Here is a 25,568-nt window from a genome sequence, read left to right on the forward strand (position 1 = left end):
CAAACATGAAAAGCACAGACGGACATGCAGAACTTTTCCATTTTCGTGAGAAAAATAGAAAAGAAAATGGAAATGGAGCCTGTGCGTCTCCTGTTGGAATGTGCATCTTGTGTGTCGACGCACAGGGCAGCACGTCAACTTTTCATGTGCTCAATTTCGACTGTTTGTAGTCACCCATGAGGTTGCATATGTGTCCACGTTTTGAGTAACAAGCCGACGACTAGATGATTAAAAACAAAATATTTGATTCTTTTGCTCCTGCGCTCCTCACCTCGTGCGTCTTTCTCCCCTTTCCAGGCATGCGGAGACCCCAAGGCCAAGCCCTCCTACCTGGTGGACAAGAACCTGGAATCTGCCGTCAAGTTCATCGTCAGGAAGTTTCCCGCCGTGGAGACGCGCAACAACAACGTGAGTGCGCCTCGCGGCCGCAATTTGATTCCGTTTCCTGCCGCGTCCATTATGTCAAATCGTTATTATCCCGCCGGAAGCGTTCCTTCCAGATCTCTTGGAGATCACGCCTTTTATGATTATGCTTTTGTTTGTGTGACGCAGTCATAAAAATGTTACAAGTGTGAGTGTTTGTGCGTGTGGAGAGTCATTACTTTGTTTAGCTTGCGGCGTGTGTGCTTATGTGAAGCGTGTGTATTGTGTATACGTGTCTGGCTTAACAGCTTTATTCAAAATATAAATGTGGGAAAAAAAAAAAAAAAAAAAAAAAAAAGGTCTCTTATGTTGTTTTTCTGTTTCTGTGTGTGTTTGCATGCTAATCCTGGCTTATTCCGGACTTGTGCTTTTTGGTAAGTTTATTTGTGTGTTTCATTTGCGTTTTGTAAAGACTGTAATTGTTTATTTCGACGTGTTTGCTTTGCTCGGCTGGCCGCATTATTTGTATTCTTTATTTTATTTTATTTTTTTTGCGTTGTGTAGTCTCGTGCATCTACCGAGTGCCTGTGGATGCTTTAAGCAGTTGCGTTTGCGAACACACGTAAATTTCTCATCAAGCTGAGCTGACTTTGTTCCCAGCCAATCACGGGCCACATAGAGACCATAAAAAAAAAATTGTTTGGAAATCAGCCTGAGTTTTTTTTGTTTTTTTTTGTTTTTTTAACAGATGTGCTGCCTTTACTATCGTGACAAGACAACGATGATATATTGTCAGTTTTAATATCGCAATATGTATAATACGGTATTTGTGATGTCGTTACATCCCGAGTAGTCGGCTTCCTCGTAGCATGTTACTCAAAAAGTGGACACAGGTTCATAAGAAATATTACATTTCACTTACATTTGATCTATTTTTACTTTTTCTTGATTTTTTTTTTGTTTGTTTTTCAAATAAAATGTATTATTATTTCTAATCAGCGTGTTTGTTTACTTGAAAATGAAAAGTAATGTTTTCCGTCCCAACTACAATAAATGTCGATGTTATTGGACAGATTACATTCTAGTTAGAATCTTCTTACGTGATGTTACAGCAACAGCTGGCTCAGCTGCAGAAGGAGAAGTCCGAGATTCTGAAGAACTTGGCTCTCTACTACTTCACCTTCGTGGACGTGATGGAATTTAAGGTTTGGAAGTGACGTGAAGGTGAGCCGTGGATGACGTGCTGAATATTCTCACGAGCGTATTCACGTTTTGCCCGGACAGGACCACGTGTGCGAGCTGCTCAACAGCATCGACGTGTGCCAAGTTTTCTTCGACATCGTAAGCGCGCTTGCTCGCTCGTAACCGGAGTTGATCTTTTTTTTTTTTATTTGTTTAACGCGGGTGACGCTGGCGCTGGTTTCTGTCCAGACGGTGAACTTTGACCTGACGAAGAACTACCTGGACCTGGTGGTGACGTACACGACGCTCATGATCATACTGTCGCGCATCGAGGAGAGGAAAGCCATCATCGGCCTGTACAATTACGCTCACGAGATGACGCACGGCGCCAGGTGAGCAAAAGGCGCTCAAACGTCACGCACACTCGGTAACGTGACTTCTAATACGAGTGTGTGTGTGTGTGCGTCAGTGACCGCGAGTACCCCAGGCTGGGCCAGATGATCGTGGATTACGAGAACCCGCTGAAGAAGTTGATGGAGGAGTTTGTCCCACACGGCAAGGTAGCCCGTCGATGCTAATTAGCATGGCAGCAGTCGGAACAACAGGCCTGAAAGAAAAAAAATAAAAAAATAAAATCATTTTGAACCTGTGAAAAATATATTTGCACACATTCATTGTCAGGGATTTCTGAAGACATCACTTTACACTACATAAGGATGCACTGGTATAACTTTTTTTCCGCATCAAGTAGCTTGATTATGGAAAAAATAATAATCATGATTATTTTTGGCAGTAATTGAAATCATGATTATTCAAATGATTGTTTATTTTTTGGTATAAAACAATGAAATGTTTAAACATTAAACAAGTGCATTTGAACGCAGCGCACTCGGCATCAATTTCATGACAAATGAGTGAAAATCATGTCGAAGCAAACAAAATGCAATTGAAACAATTTCATCTGCACAACTGCAAATTATTAGTTCAAGGTGGAAAAAGAGTTTGTCTGCAAAATGTAAACGTAATGAGCTCATAATGTTTTTTTTAACGAAAGCACAATATGCAGTCACGTTTGTGTTTTTTGCGCAGTCTCTGTCGGACGCTCTGCTCAGCCTTCAGATGGTCTACCCCAGACGGAATCTTTCCGCCGACCAGTGGAGGAACGCGCAGCTGCTCTCGCTCATCTCCGCTCCCTCCACCATGCTGAACCCCGCACAGTCAGACACCGTCAGTGGCTCCAAATGGCCTTCCGCCATTTTGTCCAAACAAATTGATGAGAAGAGAAGCTTGTAAGAATGTCTTTCTTTCTTCCTCTCTCGTGTCCAGATGCCCTGCGAATACTTATCGCTGGATGCCATGGAGAAATGGATCGTTTGTAAGTAGTCTTAGCGAGGTTTGAGTTCCGACCGAGCTTCCTGATCCGACTTGCTCCTCTTCCTCCCTTGCGCCCAGTCGGTTTCATTCTGTGCCACGGCGTGCTGAACAGCGACGCGGGGGCATTGTCGCTGTGGAAGCTGGCGCTGCAGAGCTCCACCTGCCTCTGCTTGTTCAGGGATGAAGTCTTCCACATCCACAAGGCTGCCGAGGACCTCTTTGTCAACATCAGAGGGTAAGAGACCACACGCGCTTTTGGGGGTGGGGAGCACAAATTAATCTCAAGTAGAGCTAGGCAATAGTCTAAAAAGGTTTTGTTTTTCCCCTCCAATGTCTACGGAAGAGAATTAGGGCCAGTGAAGAGAGCAAAAACAAACAAAAAAGTTTGGCAGGACTTTATTCTCAGAATTCTCACTTTGAACCCAGAATTCTGACTGTATTCTCAGAACCTTAAAGTGAGAAATCTGACTTAAGTCAGAATTCCGACTTAATTCTCAGAATTCACTTTAAAGTCAGAATTCTTACTTTAATTAAAGTCAGAATTCTGAGTATAGTCTTACGACTTAAGTCAGACTTAGTCAGAATTCTGACTTTAAAGTCAATTCACTTTAAAGTGAGAATTCTCACTTTAAAGTCAGAATTTTGACTTTATTCTGACTTTAAAGTCAGAATTCTGACTTTGTTCTCAGAATTCACTTTAAAGTCAGAATTCTTATTTTAAAGTCAGAATTCTGACTTTATTCTTAGTCAGCATTCTGACTTTATTCTCAGTCAGAATTCTGGCTTTATTCCCACTTTAAAGTGAATATTCAGAGAATAATAAAAAATAAAAATAGAGAATAATAAAAATAAAGGGAGAATAATGTTAGTATTCTGACTTTAAAGTGAGTATTAAGAGAATAAAGTGCGAATCCTGCCAAACTTTTTTTTTTTTCTCTCTTCAGACTTTTATGGAAGAGGATTAAGTCAGTCCCTAATCTTCTTCCATAAAAGTCCGATTTCGAGATTTCAATAAAATGTTCTACTTTGGGTTTTTTTTGGGGGGGGGAGCTCCTTTCAATCCTTTTATTGTCCACAGAAAATGAACGACATCATTGAAATGTTTTTGTGTGTCTTGCAGGTACAACAAGCGCATCAACGACATCCGAGAGTGCAAGGAACAGGCCCTGTCTCACGCGTACGAGCACAATCCATTCCCAACTGCCATCGCAGTTCATCTTTTTTGTTCCTCGCACTTACTCAACTCATTTATTGAGTCGCCTACATTTTTTTTTTGTTTCTCTATTTCCACTTCCTTTTCTGCATTTTGCGACCTGCTCCTCTCCTCTCATCTCTCTCGGGGAGTCTGACTCAGACGTCTCGCCTTCCTTTGCTCTCTCTTTGTTCCCTCTTCGTCTTCCCCACATTTCATCGTCTGTACTTAATCTGTCTGCCGCTTTCATCTTTGTTCTCATTCTTGCCGCCACGGCTGTCATTTTACTCACTTTGGTGTCTGGCGAGGATTGTCCTCAAAGTGTCAAAGTTGCTTGTAAAGCGGCTTCCTCCTTCTTGTCTCCCGTTGACTCCTCAGAGGCTCCATGCACCGCGAGCGACGCAAGTTTCTCCGCTCCGCCCTCAAGGAGCTGGCCACCGTCTTGGCCGACCAGCCGGGCCTGCTGGGGCCAAAGGTAGTTAGCGTGCGCCACATCCCTGGAACGTCACGGTTAGATGCAGATAACGGTGTTCCCCAGTTGGAGCAACGTTCATCAGTCGACTTCATTGCTGATTTTTAAGCCATTTTCACTGCTGGCTGTTTTACTGGCTTTTGGCTGATTTTGCTTTCAGGCCCACAGAATATTGTGTTGTATTGCTATCAAAACATGGAACTTACCAAAAGAAAGATTAGAGTCTCTTCTTTCATTCAGAAAAACAAAGTATATTTGTATCTGTTTCCGTTTTGCAGCAATTAGCATTAGAACATAGCTAAGTTTCATCAATATTGACATTCCTGGTTAAAAACACTGTCAAAAAGAGCTTGTTGCAACATGGCCCTGGCTGATCTCTTTTACTCTGCTTGTTTGTTTTTTTGCTGAAGCCACCTCTTCAGATCAGAAGCTGCATCAAAGCCTTCTGTATGCTCTTGTATTACAAAAACGTATAAATATTTTTGGGAGTGAAGGACAATGCTATTTCACTGGTTTGCTCACAAAAACGTATAAATATGTTCTATTTTAAATTATTACCATGCTCCCAAAGACATACTTATACATTTTGTTGCTTTTGTTTTTAAACTAGAGCATCCAGAAGGCTTTGACGCAGCCTCTGAACTGAAAACAATGATTGAAGCAATGGTAGTTATTAGAAAAACGGCCAGCAGATGGCAGCAAAGTATAAGAGATCAACCAGGGTCATGTTGCAACAAGCTCTTTTCACCAGGAATGTCAATATTGATGAAAATTAGCTAGATTCTCAACTCAACTTTATTTATATAGCGCTTTCTAATGCTAATTGCTGCAAAACAGAAACAGATAGAAATGTAGTTTGTTTTTTTTTCCTGATGAAAGAAGTGACTAATATTTATTTTTGGTATATTTTCCATATTTTTATAGCAATAGAACACAATATTCTGTGGGCTTGCAAAATCAGTCAAAATCCAGTAAAATCAGAGTGAAGGGGGTTGCGTCAGTCAAAATGGCTGCCAGTCAATGCGTTAAAAACGTATTTACACGAGTTAACATGCATACCATTTTATAGTGACAAATACCTTCAAAGATCATCGAGTATGAATCCGATGTCCTTTTAGGCGTTATTTGTCTTCATGGCGTTATCGTTCGCCCGAGACGAGATCATCTGGCTGCTTCGACACGCCGACAACATCCAGAAGAAAAGCACGGACGACTTCATCGACAAGTACGCGCACGCGCTCGAAATCTCCTACTTGGGCACATGCCGACATGCGATCACGAAAACAACCCATTTTGCGCCTTTTGTTTCCCAGACACATTGCGGAGTTGATCTTCTACATGGAGGAGCTGCGAGCCCACGTGAGGAAGTACGGCCCCGTCATGCAGCGATACTACGTGCAGTACCTGTCCGGCTTCGACGCCGTCGTGCTCAACGAGCTGGTGCAGGTGAGAGAAGCGCATGTCCGCATTGCAATGTCTTTCCTCCATTTCTTTTGTTCTCTTCAAACTGGATTTTGTGGTTGTTGTTTTTTTTTTTGTTTGTTTTCGTCTCCTAGAACCTGTCCGTGTGTCCAGAGGATGAGTCTATCATCATGTCTTCATTCGTCAACACGATGACGTCACTCAGCGTCAAGCAAGGTAAGCGTAGCAAAAAAAACCTTGAAAGTGGCCATTCAAGATTGTGCAATTGAATGCGATGAATTTGGTTTTGCAGTTGAGGACGGGGAGGTGTTCGACTTCAGGGGCATGAGGCTCGACTGGTTTCGACTTCAGGTTGGGAAAAGAAAAGTCTAATGAAAAGCTTTTTTTTTTTCCTCTTCTTTCTAAACTTCTTGAACCCGGTGTTCCTGTGCACAGGCCTACACCAGCGTGTCCAAGGCCAGTCTGGGCATCGCCGACCACAAGGAGCTGGGCAAAATGATGAACACCATCATCTTCCACACCAAGATGGTGGACTCGCTGGTGGAGATGCTGGTGGAGACATCGGACCTCTCCATATTCTGGTGAGCTTGCAGATGTACTTCGTGGCGGCTACTCTGAACTACTTGACCAGTATTACGCGGCCAGAAAAACATAAACAAGTAACATTCACAACACAACACGTAATGAGCTACAACTGAATACAAATCCCAGCATGCACTGGTGTTGGGAGCAACAATGTGTCCTATGCGGCCGTGCGTGTTTGTTGTTTCTCAATAGCAGTCGATTTAGTTGTGTGTTGAGCTGTCAAAATGAATCGATGAATCCACAAGTCATTTATGATTACTTGGCGGGCCGCTAGGGGGAGCTCCTCATAAGAGTGGCGAGGAAATGTATGGAAGTCTTCAGGCGAAGAAAACTCATCAGCTTAGTTTGATTATTATTTGTATTATATTATGAATTATTATTTTTAATTACTTATTTTATTATTATTATTATTATTTTATGATTAGTTTTTCCGTAGGTTATTGTGGATTTATGACCTGGCCAATATATCGATAATCATGTCTTGTATCGCATATCGCACATTTTAGTTAGCGGCTGACTGATCAAAAAGTTCAAGATAAAAAGCATGAAATTGCATCTGAAAGTTAAACGTGTGCGCGCGTTTGTGTGTCAGCTTCTACAGCCGCGCGTTTGAGAAGATGTTCCAGCAGTGCTTGGAGCTTCCCTCGCAGAGCCGCCACTCCATCTGCTTCCCTTTGCTTTGCACACACTTCATGTCCTGCACACACGAGCTGTGTCCCGAGGAGGTCAGCGCGCACACATGCCGAGCGTGGCGTGTCGCATCTGTCTTCCTCATGCTAATTTTGTGTCCGTCCGTCCCTGCAGCGGCACCACATAGGCGACCGCAGCTTGTCGTTGTGTAACATGTTTCTGGACGAGATGGCCAAACAGGCCCGAAACCTCATCACGGACATCTGCACCGAACAATGCACCCTCAGTGACCAGGTAGGAAGCCGCCGACCACCTTTGCATGGAACCATATCCATCACAATATCACAATACTACCGAGGTTATTTGAGCTCACTAAAATGAACGAAAAAAAATAAAACTAAAATTCAAAAAAACTATTTCGTTAACGAAATAAAATTAAAACAAAAATGCTTTTTAAAAAAAAAAAAAAAAAAAAAAAAAAACGAAAACTAACTGAAACTAACTATAATTACAGCAAAAATGTCTTTTGTTTTAGTCTTTGGCAATTAATTGAATGCATGAGCCTTTGGGGATGATTTTAAATGCGATTTTAAGTACATTTATTTTGATATGAACGAGCATAAGGACGTTTGAAAGTGTATCACACAGAAGTGACGTCATCTCGCAGCAGCCAATAGAAAAGCACCTTCAGGTGACATCGCTCCCATGGTGGTGTGTAAATATCGTGTGCAAGTAATACACATTAAAAACTAACACTGAAACTAAAACTAAGCATTTATTAATTCTTGTATCGATTCAATATGCAGCCGAATCAATTTTTGATGGAAATATTCAACCAAAAAAAAAAAAAAAAAAAAAAAAAAAAAAGTCTTACTTAGGGTTAGAGTTGACACTTTAGCATAGAAGAATGTTATATTAATGGAATTTTAAGGCTTAATATTTGTATTTGAATGCTATTCAAACATGAAGCAGTTTTGAAGTTTCAGTTAAATAAATCATACAAATCTTAGTGTACAAATTTACTGATTAGTATTTTCTAAATTTGAGGTAAAAAAAATGGCAATAATCAACTTTACAAATTCATATTGGGATTAATCGGTATCAAATCGAATCATGATACGGATCGATGTTAATCATGATAATGAATTGAATTGAATTTGTTGCCGGATGAACCAAAAGACATGACGATGATTGTTGTTGTTTGGATGTTTGACAAGTTGCAAAGCGATCATGTGGACGTTGATTAGGTGTGAAGCCGCCTCCATCTTCTAATTTGTTTACAAGCAAATCAAAGTCACAAAGAAGACACTTCAAAGGCCATTGTATAATAATAATAATGCTCGCCGCCGTCACATTAATGTCGGGGGCTTGTTTTGTTGTCGCGTGACCTAAAAGGCCTCTTTGAAGTTGACGTGCGATCTTTTCCGCCAGCTGCGCTGGAGCCAAACGGGCGCCGCGTTAAACGTCGTTTACGGCCGAGCTGACAATCGGATTCCATCTGTTCCATCTCCCATTTTGCCGGCAGCTGCTTCCCAAACACTGTGCCAAGACCATCAGCCAGGCCGTCAACAAGAAGAGCAAGAAGACCACGGGGAAGAAAGGCGAGCCGGAGCGGGAGAAACCGGGAGTGGAGAGCATGCGGAAGAGCCGACTGCTGGTCACCAAGTAGGAAGACGCTCGCTCACGCGCGACTTTTTGTTTTCCTCCTCCTTAACCTTCTTCTTCTTCGTCCAGTTTGGACAAATTGCACACGGCGCTATCGGAACTCTGCTTCTCCATCAACTACGTTCCCAACCTGGCGGTGTGGGAGCACACGTTCACGCCCAGAGAATACCTCACCTCGCACCTGGAGATCCGATTTACCAAGTAAGCGACCAAATGTGACTTAGTTGGGACTTGGCTTGGCTGTGACTCGTTTGGTTTTCCCTTATTGTTTTGTCATCAAATCTCTGATTGTTTTCCCCGAAAACCGATTGCCAATTTTCAATTAAAAAAAAAAGCAAATTATCATTATTAAACTTGGCAAAAGTGTTTCCCTAAATATTAGGGCAGGGTTTAAAAAAAAATAAAAAATCGGATTCTTCTTTTCGAGCCTGATATTTATCTCTTTTACCCTAAAATTCATTTTAAAAAAAAATAGAATTTTAAAGGCCAGGATTATTTTTTATTGTATTTTTTTTGTATTTTACCATTTTCTTGAAATTTACTGTTTACATGAATTTAAAAATATTTTCTTAGATTTATGGAAGACCTGACTGATTGCACTTTAAGACAATTCAGAATCTTTTTCATTAATATTTACAAGAATTGACTTAGAATTATAAAAATATTTTCATCTCAGCCTTACAGTTGTCAATGTTTGTGTGATTATAACAAACTAAATCATTTAACAGTTACCCGTACATCCTCACAATTTGATTTGGAATTTTAATATTTGGAGAGTTTTTATCATGTTCTTATATTTAAGAATTGATGTTCCATAATTAATTGATATCAGAGTGAAGTGAATCGCATCAAATCGAGAAAAATCGAATCGAACTGAACTCTTGTGAATCAAAAATCTAATCGATTGAGGATATTAGAATTAGTACCCAGGCCTACATTTGAATAAATTTAAATGTTTGACTTATATTCCTAAAAAAAAAATACAGTATTTAAAAAAACAACAACAACAAAAAACACGATGCGGTCCAACAAAAAATGTACTGATTAAATCAATCACTCAACTCAACTTGAACTTTGTACTCATGAAGCATGATACAACTTAATGTTCCGTCTCTATAAAACCCACAAATGGACAGAAGCCACGTTAACTTGACCAAGCTGCAATTACACGCTGATGTCACGCGAAGCGGTAGAAAAAAAAATCTGACCGGAATGGCCTCTCCGTCGCCCCCTCCAGGTCCATCGTGGGCATGACCATGTACAACCAGGCCACTCAGGAGATCGCCAAGCCCAGCGAGCTGCTGACCAGCGTGCGGGCCTACATGACGGTGCTGCAGTCCATCGAGAACTACGTCACCATCGACATCACGCGGGTCTTCAACAACGTCCTGCTGCAGCAGACGCAGCACCTGGACAGCCACGGCGAGCCCACCATCACCAGCCTCTACACCAACTGGTCAGTCCGCAAAAAGAGAGAAATGATCATTTGCCGTTGTCGTGGAAACCAACCTTGAGGTTAAATTTCAAAACGGGCGGCGCAGGTACCTGGAGACGTTGCTGCGGCAGGTCAGCAACGGACACATCGCTTACTTCCCCGCCATGAAGGCCTTCGTCAACCTGCCCACGGAGAACGAGCTGACCTTCAACGCCGAGGAATACTCCGACATCTCGGGTACGGGCCACCTCGCCTCTAAAAGGCCATCAAATGCACACAAAAAAAAAGACAAGTGTAATTACTAATTATTAACATGAGTGATAAAATAAATATATTTTTTTGAATTAATTATTTTTAAGTAATTTAGCTGAATTAAGTTATTTATACACACACACATATAACGGATTTAATGTTTTTTTTTAATTCATTAATTGATTAAATATATATGAGGAGCAAGCGGTTAAGAAAATGGATGGAATTTAATTTATTATTATTTAATTATTAATTAAATGACTATATATATATAACAATTCTAAAATAAAATCCATGGAATGATAAATGCTCCAAATATTGTTAGCGACTGTCCTCCTCGTGCTCCCCCGCCAGAGATGCGTTCGCTGTCGGAGCTGCTGGGGCCGTACGGCATGAAGTTCCTCAGCGAGAGCCTGATGTGGCACATCTCCTCGCAGGTGGCCGAGCTCAAGGTACGAGCGGCACAATCGGCGAAGCCTCGCCAACCTTGGGCTCTCAACCATGCGTGCGTTTGTTTGTGTGCGCAGAAATTAGTGGTGGAGAACATGGAGGTGTTGACCCAGATGAGAACCAGCTTTGACAAGCCCGACCACATGGCGGCGCTCTTCAAGAAGCTCACCTGTACGCACTTCATTTGTCTTGATTCTTACATTTTTTTGTCACTGTGACATGTAATAATATTAATATTCTTATTTTTATTTTGTAGCCGTGGACAGCGTCCTGAAGAGGATGACCATCATCGGAGTCATCCTGTCATTCCGCTCCCTGGCCCAGGAAGCACTGAGAGACGTAAGCAACGGGAAACGAAGCGCGCACGATGTCACGTTAACTTTGTCGTCCTGGCAGACGAACGGCGGTTGTAATGAAATTTGGTGTTTTCTGGGGACTCGGAAATGTAATAACGTGCTGCGTTTACCAAACAGAACCGTGCAATGCGATAAATAAAATGCTCAAAATGTCAAGTGGGAATGAATACTTAACGTTATACTGTTTCCACATGGTGTGTGTGCGCGTGTATAATAAGTGACAGATGAGCACAAGATATGCGATGCTTGTTTTCAAGTCAGGTTTTTTCCTGTGTACAAAATTCAGAGGAAGAAAGATTAAAGTCTCTTCTTTCATCAGGAGAAAAAAAAAGTATATTTCTATCTGTTTCCGTTTTGCAGCAATTAGCATTAGAATATATCTAAAGTTTCATCATTATTCACAAATCTATTGAGAATTGTAATTGAGCTTTTTTGCAACATGCCCCTGGTTGATCTTATACTCTGCTGCCACCTGCTGGCCGTTTTTGTAATAACGACCATTGCTTCAAGTATTCTCTTCAGCTCAGAGGCTGCATCAAAGCCTTCTGTATGCTCTAGCATAAAAAAAAAAAATGTCTTTGGGACACTTAAAACTTTTATAATAGAACGTATTCCTACGTTTTTGGGAGCAAATGAGTTAAACGAGAGAAATGTGAGAAAAGGTAAATGACTCGATGAGGGAAAAAAAAGTGTATAAGGTGTGTGGTGAGGGGATTTAGAGCTTTAAAATTTTTTTAATAAATCTAAAAGATAAACCAACTACTTTTGCTGATTTCATTTATTGCGGGTATTTTTTGGAACCTGGAAAAAGCCATTTACATTTATTATAGATTCACCTCCATCAAACCTTTTTTTTTTAAATTATTATTATTATTGTGATGATGATGATGATGATTACATGCTGTTGTTGTTCGTGCACAGGTGTTATCGTGCCACATTCCCTTCCTGGTGAGCTCAGTGGAGGATTTCAAGGACCACATTCCCCGAGAAACCGACATGAAGGTACGCACCAAAACATTTCTCTCTTTTCCAAACGACCAATAATCACGTCAATGAAATCATGTTTGTGTCCAGGTGGCCATGAACGTGTACGAGTTATCTTCCGCCGCCGGTTTGCCCTGCGAGATCGACCCGGCCCTGGTGGTGGCGCTGTCGTCGCAAAAGAGCGGTAAGACGTTGACAAGACCCACGTGAGCTTGCCTGAAATGTTTTTATGACGTTTGTTTTTTTGTAGAGAACATCAGTCCAGAGGAGGAATATAAGATCGCGTGTCTGCTGATGGTGTTTGTGGCCGTTTCCTTGCCGACGCTGGCCAGCAACGTCATGTCGCAGTACAGTCCCGCCATCGAAGGTACGCGCACGCAAACGGACATCACGGGGCTCACGTTAGGGCAGTCCTTCTCAAATAAGGGCGCGCTGAGATTTTTTATTTTTTTTCCATGTACTAGTATCATGTGTAATTGTAGCACTATGGAATTAGAATCATGCCAAATCCCCGTAAACACAAAAAACGTGATCTACGTACACAAAGAAGCATATCTTCAATTACAACAACAACAAAAAATCTTTCAAGTGCAAAAAGTGTTTTGCGTACGTAAAAAGAAATTCTACAACTACGGATAAAAGTCACGTGACTTTTGGCAGTGATATTCTGCCGAGCAGTTCTACGTGCCGAAAAAGCCAAAAAGCCATGATCCATCCACACGCGCAAAGACAGTAAACTTGACAGCAGGGGGCGCTGTTAAGTCAGCGCCGTATTGAGAGAGAGTTTCGTCAAATCGTTGGACTACGCTGTGATTGGTCAACTGCTGGTCACATGACATATGGACGCCTCATTTACAGTCATTTTGTTCCATTAAAAGTATGTTTTTCATTTACTTAATTTACTTGTTACAGTATTTTTTTTCATATATTGTTTTTTTTTTCATTTGGTATGATTTTTAGTTTATTATGAATGCTTTTTCATTCATCTTTTTTTTTCAATAATTTTTTTCTATTGCAAGTATGTTTTTTTTTTTTTTTTTAGATATATATAAATGTTTTACGGCACAGTATATATTTCCTATCGATGTCGTGGAGCGAATATGTCAAAATGTGGCTGCAATTTTCTGTCCAAATGAAGGTAGCGTGAAATGAACTAGAAACTTGTCTTGTCTTTCATGGCATGCCGGATGTGGTCCCCGGGCCTCCAATTTGACACCCGTCTCTTAACGAGCGCTGTTGCCAATTTGAGCGGCGTCGGGCTCCAACTGTGAAATCTTAAAATGTCAAGTCGACGTTTGTTTTTTTTATTCGATGAAGAAATCGAGACGCCTCCCCGCGCAAAAGCAAACATTCAAGGACGTCCCAACTCGCGTGTCGGCACCGCCAACATGTCGCCGCGGCGACAGCGAGCGTGCGTGTGGGGGAAATATCATTTACTGCTCCAGTGGCACGAGGCGGCACGCAAACCGGCCCGCCGTCGATTCATTCCGCCGCCGCGTTACGTTCCGCGTTAAGGTCACTCCACTCGGTGGCGCTAATTAAAGGTGATTATTGTCAAAAGGGTGAAGCTGATTGCGTGGCGTGGCCGAGCCTCTTTGATGGCGTCGTTGAGACGCGCCGACGCTAACAACCTTGAAATGAAAGGCGCCGTTGTTAATAAGTGCCGTTGGAAGAGGATAATATCGCAAGTGGTAATCAGCTCTAGTGTTAGCGTGCGGGTGTTGCGTGTCTGAAAAGCACATCTCAATATCGCACGCATGCACGCGCTCGTTGCGTGTTTCAATGTCACTTCTACTTGCTGTCGAAAACCCGAACGTCAGCCATCTTTTTTTTCTGTCGAAAAAAACACTTTGTGCCCGCCATGGTTATTTTAGGTCACGAAAACTAACGAAAAAAACTACAATTTTAAAAAAACAATTTTGTTCACAAAATAAAATAAAAACGAAATACTTTTTAAACTAAAACTACATTTTATGTTTACAACACAAACTCTAATTATAGCAGAAATGTCCTTTGTTTTCATCTTTGCCAATTAATTTAATGCATGAGCCTTTGGGGATGATTTTAAATGTGATTTTGAAGTATTAAGTACGGTAGATTAATTTTGATATTAAACTGGAATAAGGACATTTGAAAGTGTGTCACACACAAGTGACGTCATCTTGCAGCAGCCAATAGAAAAGCGCCTTCAAATGATGTAAAAAAAAACAAAACAAAAAAAAAAACTAATACTGAAACTAAAACTAAACTAAAATGAAGCATTTATTAAATAACTAAAACTCATAAAAACTAAGAGAACTACCCTAAAAAGTAATTAAAACTAACTAAATTTAAAAATTAATCTTCAAAACGAAGTCAAAACGAACTAAAATGAAAAATTCCAAAAATAAGACTCACGATAACACCAATTGGCAATTTCTGTCCTGATTTCCAATTATAGCTTTAACGCCGTTTTGTGACCTTTCAGAAAGAGTACAAAAAAAAATAAAAAATGGAGTGAGTTTCAGGAAAATATTTTTGGAATAAATTGTCAATAGGTGTTGATGACATCATCTGTACATAGGTTAAGACTGGATGTCTACTTTTTTAAAAATGTATTCTATTAATTTTATTATTTATTCCAAGCCGTCTTCGGTACACCCTCTGAATAAAAAAAAATAAAATACATATTTATTTATTATTATTATCAAGTTAATATCGCAGGACTCTTGGTAATGAAACGTTGGGTGGGCGGGGCCATTTTTGTATTTTTTCCCCCCTCCACGCTGGCCCAAAACATTTGTCACCCAAGAGAGTGGAGCTAGCTAGCCTGTGCTAAGCGTGTGTATTTGCTGCCCCCTGCAGGCCACTGCAACAACATCCACTGCCTGGCCAAAGCCATCAACCAGATCGCCGCCGCGCTCTTCACCATCCACAAAGGCAGCATCGAGGACCGCCTCAAAGAGTTCCTGGCCGTAAGGACCCCCCCCACACTTGACGACACGTTTATTTTCTGACATATTATATGTGATGTCATCACATTTGTCTCGTCATTTTGTCGCAATTGTGAAAAATTGACCGTCGTCGTCAACCACTTAAGCACGCTTTTTCAAATGACTGTTACTTTTTGCGTTATTTGCTTCGGGTTGACGTCAATTAAGAGCACGTAATGACGCGTGCGTGCGTGTTTGTCTGCAGCTGGCCTCGTCCAGCCTTCTGAAGATCGGCCAGGAGACGGACAAGATGACCACGCGCAACAGAGAGTCCGTTTACCTGCTGCTGGACATGGTGAGATTTTATTATTATTGTGACCTTTTTCTGTATCGCCAACCTTCCCACAATTTCGTGATAATTATTGTATGGTGATATATCGTATCGTGATGTTTGGATATGGTCGCATCCCTATTAATAAGGCAAAGTACGATATAATTCCTCATTTTTGTATTTCTCGTACGTGTGCATTAGTGCTAATGTGCGTCCTTGTGGCGTTGTCAGATTGTGCAGGAGTCGCCGTTCCTGACCATGGACTTGCTAGAATCGTGCTTCCCGTACGTGCTCCTGCGGAACGCATACCACGCCGTCTACAAGCAGAGCATCAGCGCCAACGCGTAAACACGACACGCCCGCACGTCTGCTTCCGTTGTAGACGCACAACTGACAGTACACGAAAACATATTTCCACAGTGTTCCACCCGCCCGTTTGCCGTTCGCTACTTGCAAGTTGGCATATGCACAGATTTTTATTTTTTTTTTAATGCTGAAGAACTCACTTTCAAACAGTAAGATGCCAAAACATCTCACGGAAATTGCTTATAAATGCCACAAGGTGGCGGCAAAGCACTACTTTTCCAATAGACAGCGCTTCGGCCTGTTTTAGTGGAAGCACCTTGTCTTCTGAATTGTCGCCCATAGATGGCAGTAAACCACTACATTTGTCTTAAAAGAAAGAGAAAAAAAACGGCGCCTCAATGAAGTTCCCTTACATCAGATACCACAAGGGGGCAGCAAATCATTGCGACACAAATAAGAGATATTTTTTTTTTTTTTAGCTAGCAACAGTGGATGGGTTCTCCTCCAGGGGAAAAAAAAAAAATCTGTATAAATATTTGCGGGTTCACTGAACTGCGACCAAGTAAAAAAAATAAAAATGACACATACACTGACGACAAGATGTAAACAAGTACATACGATGGCTGACCAACCAACATGTGACACATACAAGCTGGATGAAGTTGGGGATCAGTCTACATTTATTTGTGCTTTTCTTTTTCTTTTTTTAATATTATTTCATGCTGTTGCTAGGGTGACATAACTGTGGCAACACAAAAGAAACGTGAGCGTTTGTTATACGAGGACAAAAAATAAAAATTATAAATAAATAGTATATATAAATATACAGTCTATATATTGAGTTGACACTAAACTATTTGACGGCTTGTATGTGGTGGTGACGGATTTGGATGATTTCTTGACGTTTTTCATTTTTGGCGGCTGACGTTCGCTTTGCCGTTTGTGTACATTTTTCCGTTTTATTACACGGACAGTCGAATCATTTTTTTGCCGCCTCGTGACATTTCATAGCAAAAAAAAACAAAACAAAAAACACTCATGCACGCATACACAAGTTGTAACATGGTGATTTTTTTTGTTTGTTCTTTTCTAGCTAGTGTAACAAACTCTTTGTGGGTTATATAAAAAAATGTTTTTGATGTGAACTCAACTAGTCTTGTTTTTACGTTTTCTTACTTTTTTCAATTTGCCAAACATGTTAACAACACTACATAATGTTTGTGTGAGAGATGGGGAGGGAAGGGTTGGATTGGGATGGGGGGTTGGGGGGGGTCATTCATTCTGTAACATAGTGGAGTTTAAAAAAAAAAAAAAAAAAAAAGACCAGAATGCCCTCAGCTGCTCTTAATCACGGTTAATAAAGTACAAGTGAACATGTCTTCATTTGTCTGCGTGTACTCAGAACTTCTGGTGTTTGTGTTGCGGCCTCTAGCTCACTTTACTGCAGTACATTTACGAGTACCACTAGATGGCGCTCTCAAGCATAAGTTTACACCAATTCAAAGTCATCCTCTTATCACTGCTTTATTTAAAAAATGGATGAGTCACTTTTTTTTTTTTTGACTCAATTGGATGATTGTTGCTCCACAACTAACATGAAAAATGATTCCATTTAATGAACAGGGTTTACTGCCAATATAAGCAGTCATGTCCACGAAATGAGTCCAGAAGGACGTGAAATGTAAAACGATTATTTATGTGACTGAGTGGTAGTAAATGTATATTATCCATTAGCAAAAAATAACGAGGAGTCTATTTCAGAAAGCAATCCATGTATAAAACAAAATGGCGTCAAGCCATTTCAGGTTGTTTGCTTACCGGGTCGAACGACTTGAACGCCGGCAAAGCACCACCTGCTGCTGGCTGGGTGATAATGACGAAGACAACTTTGACCAAATAACTGAACATTTGGCAGCCTCAGCCTGAAAAGATTTGAGCTTTTTGGCGTTTTTCCTTCTTGTCAATTACTCCATTTCATCCTGACTAGTTAGTTGTTACTAGTTAAAGCAACGTTAGCGACGTTTGACCGTCCCGCCAGTGAGATCCCGGTCCCGCCCCATCCGGTCTCGTGTGGTGGTTGACAGCACCCTCCGCCCGCTACTAGCCAATGATCGTTGTACGTGGAAGGTCACGTGACAAACCGGGGAATCAGGCTAGCGGTCTTCCTGTATGTGGCATTGATATATTTAAAAATAAATAAATAAAAAATACGGACCCAGATGAGGGCTGTCTTTATTGTACGTTCAAATATAGATTAAAAAAAAAAAATGTAACATGGGAAAATAAAATCTTAAAACGAATCGTTGATTCCCAAGTGTCGTGTTGTAAAGTGTATCGTGAACGTCACCAGTGACATAAACAACCAAAATGAAAGTATTTTGTATTGTCTTATTTTAGAACTTTTGATAACTTGAGATCTTTCGGTTAAAATAGTCACCTTGTATGTTTGATTCAAATAACCCCCCGAGGGAAAAATAATAATAAAAACAATTCTAATGCTTGATGTCTTCTTCTTCTTCTGGTACGGGAGATTCAAGCTTGCCTGCAAAAACAAACAGCTCATTAGTTCGTATAATAAAAAGTTATTTTAGATTTTGCCACAAAAACAATAAAACGGTCAACAAACAGGAGACCTCCACTTCTTTCGCCATTCACAAAATTGTAAAATTTATAACTATGACCTGGATGCCATAAAGAAAACGTTTATTTTTACAGTGGTGTCTTGGCTTAGCAGTTAATTCATTCTGCGACAACGCTTGTAGCTCAAAACACTCATATCTAAAATCATCTTTCCCCATTGAAATGAATGGAAATGCCATTAATCTTAACATTACATGTTAAGTAATGAAATTATTATTTTTTTTAATTTAAATTCCCATTGACATTGTGATGTTCCTGTTGGTGTGCGCCTTGGCCACCAGGGGTCAGTATAATACATAAATGTATTTAAAAAACAAAAAAAACAAACGGCAGTCACAGGCTACAGCGTGTAACTGAGTAAGCTGCAGTAATATTGGACATTTTTACATATGTCAAATCTACCAAATGAAAGAATACTTTCTTTTATCAAGAAAAACAATTCAGGCTCTGTTTTTTGTCTTTTCTTCACGCATGCGCTATGAATGACGCCAACTCACCAGAATCTCGTATAGTGGCAGTTGACGTGATCACGTGATCTCCCCATCCTCGTCATATGTTGTATCATAATTTAATAGCCGTTTTGTTACCCTCAATTGCCCTCACACAAAGTCTTCCAGAGGATGCAAAATGAGTATAAAAGACATTAGACTTGACTTGCGTTGAAGAAATTTCATTCCACAAAGCTTAATAACAGCCAAAATATTAATAATGAATAATTCCAGATATGCCCCACTTGTCATATAGTAACAGATCTTTATTCACAGCCATGTCGTGCGCATTAATGCCAGCTTACATGAGATTGTATACAGTTTTCTCGTTGTCGATGTTGTCGTCAAGCAGTTAATGCAGCAGTATGGACATGAGGAAGAGGAGGAGGAAGAAGATTTGGGGGGGAGGATGAAGAGGAGTGAGGAGGAGGAAGTGCGGCGGCTACCGAGAGACCGAGTCAGGACTGGAAGCTTCTTTTTGTGACTCGCTTGACACATCTGAGGGAAATAAAATCGAAGAAGGAAAGGAAGAAAAGACAAAGCCAGGAGACGTGCGAGAAACGGGAAAAAGTTAGTCGAGCTGGCTCAACAAATTGCAAACAATGTTGTCAAATCCAATTTGAGAGTCTCAACATGATTCAAGATGCGTTTAGAAATTTGCCGTTAGCAAAAAATAAATAAAAAAGAAATAAATCTTTGATTTACCGCCTGAACTGTTGCTCTGCGCCACGTCTGCCCCGTGATTGGCTAAAAGTCCCGCCTGGTTCCCATTGGCCTCCTCCGGCCCGTTCTGATTGGTCCACGGGAAGGGACCGGCATAGAGCCGCGCCGTGATTGGACTCAACTGACTGTCCGGTTGCTCCGCCCCCTGCACGTGAAGCTCTGAGGACGACAACCCACTCCAGCACCTTCTCAATTCAATTCCATGAAGTGAAATTCAATTAAGATGGAAGTTAAATGGAACTAGAAATGAGGAATTAAAAGAATAGAAAAATGGTAATAATTTCAGGCAATTTTAATGAAAAATGCTAGATTGGGATACAGCGGTCTTGCTATCGGTGACTACTCAAGAGTTGAGTATTTGTACTGGTATCGGTATGGAAAAAATAAATAAAAAAATTGGTAGCGAACATCACTACAACTTGCATTAAAATGTAACGAAATTACATTTAAATGTGGAAATTCTATTGATTAATATTCACATGAAAAAAAAAATTACTTTGCATGAAAAGCTAAAACATTTTTTAAAATTAATTACATTTGTAATATAATATACATAATATAATGAATTAAATTAATTAAAATTAATTAAAACATGCAACTAAATCATCTAATTAAATTACACTAGATAGATGTGAAATGTGTATTAGGAAATAACATAAAATAAAAATAAAAAAGAAAAAAAAAAAAGAAAAAAAAGGAAATAACATAAAATTGAATAAAATTTGCATAAGTAATGAATACAATTTGCATCAAATTAAATTAAAACAAGAAGCCACATTAAAATATATTAAACTGGATTATATAAAAGTAAAACCTGCATGTAAATAAATGTAAAAGAAAATAGGAAAATATTTTAAATCACATTAAATCTGCAGAGAAAAATTCTAAAATCTAAATAAATGAATTTGACTAATATATGCCTGCAAATAAATCAAATACAATTTTCCTCAAAGTTAAATGGCAAAATTAAATTAAATTAAATATCAAGTGAAATAAAACATGCAACCAAATTATCAAATTAAATTACAGTAAATAGGATTAAAATGTGCATTAGCAAATGACACCAAATTGAATAAAATTTGGATAGATAATCAAAACAAACTAAATTAAATGACCATATTAAATTAAATGGCAAATAGCATGTCAAGAAATGCAAAAGAAAATCAGAAAATACATTCAATTGAATTAAATCTGCAGAGAAAAATACAGCAAAATATAATTATATTACCTGATAAACTAAATACATGAATTTGAATAACATAAAATTAAATAGCTTAATATTATCAAGTGAAATAAAACATGCCACTAAATGAAATTATTCCCCCCCCAAAAAAAAAGTGTAAAGTGCATCTACTGACAACTAAATCAACATAAGAGGAAAATCAAGAAATGTTGGATTGCTCCTCACTGCAATATTTTTGCTCTTCAATCTGCACAACACAAATCCTGCTGCTGCTACGCTTTTATTAATGCTAACGCTGCTCGTCAGCTATTAGGAGCTCGCACGCACGCACGCACGCACGCTGACTGGATCAATACAACAAAAGCTTTTAAGGTCTTCACTTCCTGTCTGTCTGCGCACTAACTTTTGTTGTTGTTGTTGTTTTGCCGCATCACAACAACAACAACATGGCGGTTGTCGGCCTCTCAAAAGGTGAGAAAGCGGAAAAGAGCAGGCAGCGTGCGGCGCAAGATGAGTAGCAGGCAAACTTGTTTTTGGTGTGCGCCAAATGTCAATTTTCCTCCCCCTTAGGGGACGCTTATGACACTGAGAGCACATCAGTGGCGAATCGCGCCATGGCTGGAACAAGCATGCTAGAAATGAAGCCATTAAATGTTTTTTTGTTTTTTTTCTCGTTGCAACATCAAGTTAGTCGTCTGGTCGAGCCTGAGCTGCGTTTCGCACCCGCAACCAGATTCGAAAACTTCCTTTTTCCTCAAATTGCTCGATTCAAGCGTTTGTTTACCTTTCATGGTGGGCGGGGCCAGCGTGCTCTGCTTCCTCTGAGCGCCATCTACAGACTGTCAAGGGCATATAAACGCGCAAATTAAAGCGATGATTTACTTATTTAGCCATTTTTGGTAGTCTAACGTGAATATTTTGCCTATAATGTGATATTTTCATCATTTTTCCATGTACAATTAGTAGGTTTCAAAACACATTTTGCAACTTGCTGTCGACTGAAAATGACATCACAAGGGCTCAGGTAACCAATCACAGCTCAGCTTGTGAATGTCACATGACCAAAGCTAGAAAACAGGTGAGCTGTGATTGGTTACCAGGGCCCTTGTGATGTCATTTTCAGTCGACAGCAAGTTGCAAAATGTGTTTTGAAAGGTACTATTTGTACGTGAAAAAATAATGAAAGCATCAAATTAATTATAGACAAAAATATTGACTTTTTTATTGCTATAATAGGCTAAATAAGTGAAGTATCACTTTAAGTCAAACAATTGGATCCGTGTGATTGTGTGTGCGTGTGCGTATACAAACCTGAGAGCCCCCGCTGGCGTTGTTCGGATCTGCAGCTTCTGCACAAGACACAAAACAGCAACAAGAGTTTTTCACAAAAATCCTTTTTAAAATAAACGACAAATTCTAAAAAAAAAGAAAGAAAAAAAAATCTACTAAAATGTGACTCACAACCTTTACAAGTCGGTAGTAAAAACATGAAATCTGTTAGAGAAAGCAAGTAAAATGAAACTGAGAGGTTGCATAAGTGTGCACACCCTGAGTCATTGAATGGGAGTCAGCAGACCCCGCCCCCCCAATTTTGGCCGTCTGCTCACCGCCCACATTCTCTAATTTTTATTTTTATTTTGCCACAAAGGGAGACCTGTCTTAATAGCTACAATTTTTTTTAAGCCCTTTGTGAAGCTTTTAATTAAAAAATAAAAACAAAAAACAAACTGCTGTTTGAACAGGGGTGTGTAGACTTTTTCTCTCCATTTTCTATTTACAACATACTCGGCGAACTGGGCCGACGTTTGGATGCTTTGCAAGAGCAAACGTTGCCAAGCTGAGCTCATGAAATGGAACACAGCCCGCCGCTCCATCAGTCTGCACGCGCGCACGCACACGCGCGCACGCACACGCGCGCACGCTCAGCATCCATCAGTCCCGTCTTCACGCTGACTGACATCACTTCCCAAATGCTGCAACTCAAATCTAATAAAGGTTCCATTATAGCCCCACTACACCCCCCCCCCTCCCCCCACCTCTGTGGTCTTGCTCAAAATTCAAAAGGTTCTTTATTGACACAAATAGTGTTGCCAAAGCGCCAATGAGCTGCACTTGGCTGATTTGCGTGTTACCTGGTTGCCTGTATATTTGCAGAGTTGCAGGCGTCGGCCGTCTGCGACGTATCTGGGGGAAAAATACAATAAAAAAAAAAGTGTAAAAAAAAATAAATAAATCACAAACGTCAACTGTGCTATAAAACGGAAAGTGACTCCAATTGACATCGTGTGCAGGACTGCGTATTAATATTCACAGGAAAGTTGTGAGCTATAAGTACTTGAGTCCACATGGCTGCACAGGAAGTTGTAGAAGGCCAACAGGAAGTGGGGGTGTAAGACGTTTCAAGCAAGTCATCAAATTGACGCATGCGAGAACGTGTGTGCGCATGTTCAACACCGATTCCTGTTTCCATCATTTTATAAACTGTCTGGAAAAAATGTTTTAGTCTGCCCGACGACAACAACAAGCGCAGTCATTCGTTGGTTGTTTGATTCTGCTTCATAACTGCTCATGTTTTCCAGATGGGAAATTGTAAAAAAAAATATACAAATAAATAAGGGAATCATCTATTATTAAAATATATATATCCTCAAATATATTTATATCTACAATATGTCAATATACAATAAATGACATCTCTAAATGATCTCAATGTGGATATTATTTAGATTGGCAGTTCTAATGAAAACGGTCCATATATTTAAATGCATTTATAGTTTCATATTTTACATATAGAACTTCATATAATATTCACTCATGTATTGTATATATTTAATTAGATCTATTAAATTTTCAAATAGCTTTTTGAATTAAAAGTATTTTTTAATTAAATGTCACACTGTATAAACATTTTAAAGTTATTTTTTTTTTCTAATTTTGATTCATATTTTTAACTACCTTGTAAAAAGAGAAACATTAAGTAAGCCAACTGTGTTACAATACATATTTTTGTCATGATATTGACGTGTATTTTGTTGCAATAAAACTGATTTGGATCCAGATTCGGTAAAGTCACATATAATCAGTTATATATATAAAAAAAAATTTATACATATATATATATTTAAAAAAAAAAGCCACTAAATCACAAAATAATACCATACATATTTAGATGAAATGTATAAATTATTTTGTGAATGTACTTACAGAACAATTTACACAAGTGTAAGCATGATTTGGAAATTATTTTATAATTATTATTATTCTACTCCAAAAACAGACGAGAACATAAACTAAAGTGTTTGTTTACATTTAGGACAGACATTTTGTTCAGCCTTGCCCACATGACGTGATGATGTCATTTTCACATCATCATCATCACTGTTGACCACTTGGAAGCAGTTTGGAAAACAGACGTCGGACGGATAAGTTGACCTGACATTTGAAATTTTCCACATTTTTATTATTTTTTTTTAAATCTGCTGATATTTGATACTGAAGAGGCAGAACTGACATTTGGGTGCGAGTGACACACGCACACACATTCCAGAGAGAGAAAAGAGAGAGCGAGAGAGAGGCCCCATTGACGGCGGCCCACCCGGGCCCACTCACGTGCTCGGCGGCCTGCGGGTCCAAGTGTCCCTGCAGCGGCGGGACGTCAAACTGGATCTTCTTGGGACTGCCGGGCTCCATCGCAGTCCGACGCTCGTGCAAACAAACAAAGAAAGACACAGAGAGAGAGAGAGAGAGAGAGAGAGAGAGTGTGTGTGTGGTGAAGAGGGAGTGGCCTGGGCCGCGGTCCATTAGCGGCCGAACGCAGCGTGCAGGACGACTAATTGACTCCAGTGCCGTCAATGCAGCTTTTATATTTTGCAAAAAATGGGACTCCTACTTGATATCATTTTTTGTTTTTTCTTTTTAAAAGACATTCTTGATTTTATTTGATGCAATTATGATTTGAATCGAGGGTTATGGTTTGGGAAGAATCAACACAAAACGTCCCATTGTCGTGAAAATATTTAATGTGCAGCAAAAAAAAAAACACAAAAAAAAAACCAATTAACTATTAAAACTTAATGACAACTTTGTTTGCTTTTGAGAGGCAAGAACAAAAACACAATGTACTAATTCATTCAATTATTTGACCTAATCATTTACATTAAGTACAGCAAGAATTTTCAACCGATATTGATTGTGCCGTTTCTTTCCAATCGTGATCAAGAAGCTCGTTTGCTTGTTTGTTAGTTTGTTTGTGGGTTTGGAAGAATTTGGGAACGAGCACACGTGACATTATGGCGAACGGGTCCTGCGTTGCCGTGGTAACGCCACCTTATGGTTCTGGGTCTTGACTGGCGCCCCCCGCAGGCGAAAGCTGGAGTTGAGTGGGGGCAGGTGCATCATCTGAAGGGAGGCCAAATGAAAACGCTTTCAACTGGACGGCACAGCAGTGGATTATTTTTTATTTTTTTTAATAGTGATTTGTTATTTTTCCCCAAAACTATTTGACATAGATTTAAAAAAAAAAACAACAACAACTAAAACTTAATTTTCTTTGTGATTTCACAAACATTTACAATTTTTGGGCTATTTTCAAAAGATTCAGACACTAAAATAAATAAATAAATA

General features: G+C 39.7%; 2 protein-coding genes across 7 annotated transcripts in view; one reads left to right on the forward strand and one right to left on the reverse strand.

Moving 5' to 3' along the window:
- The window catches only part of nckap1 (NCK-associated protein 1), a 25,274-nt gene extending 8,990 nt beyond the window's left edge, over nucleotides 1-16,284 (forward strand). For 2 of the 4 annotated variants that reach the window (XM_077495911.1, XM_077495913.1), the window contains 30 exons: nucleotides 298-408; nucleotides 1,476-1,568; nucleotides 1,648-1,704; nucleotides 1,795-1,937; nucleotides 2,015-2,105; nucleotides 2,635-2,772; nucleotides 2,872-2,920; nucleotides 2,998-3,154; nucleotides 4,040-4,096; nucleotides 4,490-4,586; nucleotides 5,702-5,808; nucleotides 5,897-6,029; nucleotides 6,140-6,221; nucleotides 6,298-6,356; nucleotides 6,441-6,586; nucleotides 7,183-7,315; nucleotides 7,395-7,514; nucleotides 8,746-8,885; nucleotides 8,955-9,086; nucleotides 10,123-10,341; nucleotides 10,427-10,557; nucleotides 10,927-11,024; nucleotides 11,100-11,193; nucleotides 11,279-11,361; nucleotides 12,300-12,380; nucleotides 12,453-12,546; nucleotides 12,613-12,729; nucleotides 15,207-15,316; nucleotides 15,540-15,629; nucleotides 15,837-16,284. In XM_077495911.1, coding sequence (XP_077352037.1) covers nucleotides 298-408; nucleotides 1,476-1,568; nucleotides 1,648-1,704; nucleotides 1,795-1,937; nucleotides 2,015-2,105; nucleotides 2,635-2,772; nucleotides 2,872-2,920; nucleotides 2,998-3,154; nucleotides 4,040-4,096; nucleotides 4,490-4,586; nucleotides 5,702-5,808; nucleotides 5,897-6,029; nucleotides 6,140-6,221; nucleotides 6,298-6,356; nucleotides 6,441-6,586; nucleotides 7,183-7,315; nucleotides 7,395-7,514; nucleotides 8,746-8,885; nucleotides 8,955-9,086; nucleotides 10,123-10,341; nucleotides 10,427-10,557; nucleotides 10,927-11,024; nucleotides 11,100-11,193; nucleotides 11,279-11,361; nucleotides 12,300-12,380; nucleotides 12,453-12,546; nucleotides 12,613-12,729; nucleotides 15,207-15,316; nucleotides 15,540-15,629; nucleotides 15,837-15,953 — 3,279 coding nt within the window. In that variant the 3' untranslated portion in view covers nucleotides 15,954-16,284. The remainder of the gene's footprint in view (nucleotides 1-297; nucleotides 409-1,475; nucleotides 1,569-1,647; nucleotides 1,705-1,794; nucleotides 1,938-2,014; nucleotides 2,106-2,634; nucleotides 2,773-2,871; nucleotides 2,921-2,997; nucleotides 3,155-4,039; nucleotides 4,097-4,489; nucleotides 4,587-5,701; nucleotides 5,809-5,896; nucleotides 6,030-6,139; nucleotides 6,222-6,297; nucleotides 6,357-6,440; nucleotides 6,587-7,182; nucleotides 7,316-7,394; nucleotides 7,515-8,745; nucleotides 8,886-8,954; nucleotides 9,087-10,122; nucleotides 10,342-10,426; nucleotides 10,558-10,926; nucleotides 11,025-11,099; nucleotides 11,194-11,278; nucleotides 11,362-12,299; nucleotides 12,381-12,452; nucleotides 12,547-12,612; nucleotides 12,730-15,206; nucleotides 15,317-15,539; nucleotides 15,630-15,836) is intronic. The other 2 variants (XM_077495912.1, XM_077495914.1) reach the window with 1 other exon arrangement.
- ppp1r1c (protein phosphatase 1, regulatory (inhibitor) subunit 1C) lies at nucleotides 2,023-25,272 on the reverse strand. 3 transcript variants are annotated; one of them, XM_077495923.1, is made up of 9 exons: nucleotides 24,555-25,272; nucleotides 23,078-23,129; nucleotides 22,257-22,294; nucleotides 21,730-21,784; nucleotides 19,745-19,921; nucleotides 17,730-18,453; nucleotides 10,431-10,575; nucleotides 10,094-10,338; nucleotides 2,023-2,152 (listed from the first exon to the last, which is right to left on the reverse strand). In XM_077495923.1, the coding sequence occupies exons 1-6, from the start codon at nucleotides 24,744-24,746 to the stop codon at nucleotides 18,404-18,406; spliced, it is 564 nt and encodes a 187-aa protein (XP_077352049.1). In that variant the 5' UTR covers nucleotides 24,747-25,272; the 3' UTR covers nucleotides 2,023-2,152; nucleotides 10,094-10,338; nucleotides 10,431-10,575; nucleotides 17,730-18,403. The 3 variants fall into 3 exon arrangements, with proteins under 3 accessions (XP_077352049.1, XP_077352048.1, XP_077352047.1); XM_077495922.1 differs by lacking the exon at nucleotides 2,023-2,152 and having other exon boundaries at nucleotides 9,948-10,338; XM_077495921.1 differs by lacking the exons at nucleotides 2,023-2,152; nucleotides 10,094-10,338; nucleotides 10,431-10,575; nucleotides 17,730-18,453 and adding an exon at nucleotides 19,285-19,537.
- Between the last annotated feature and the right edge of the window lie 296 nt (nucleotides 25,273-25,568).

Source organism: Festucalex cinctus, chromosome 14 (assembly GCF_051991245.1).
Source record: "Festucalex cinctus isolate MCC-2025b chromosome 14, RoL_Fcin_1.0, whole genome shotgun sequence".
NCBI classification, from domain to species: Eukaryota; Metazoa; Chordata; class Actinopteri; order Syngnathiformes; family Syngnathidae; genus Festucalex; species Festucalex cinctus.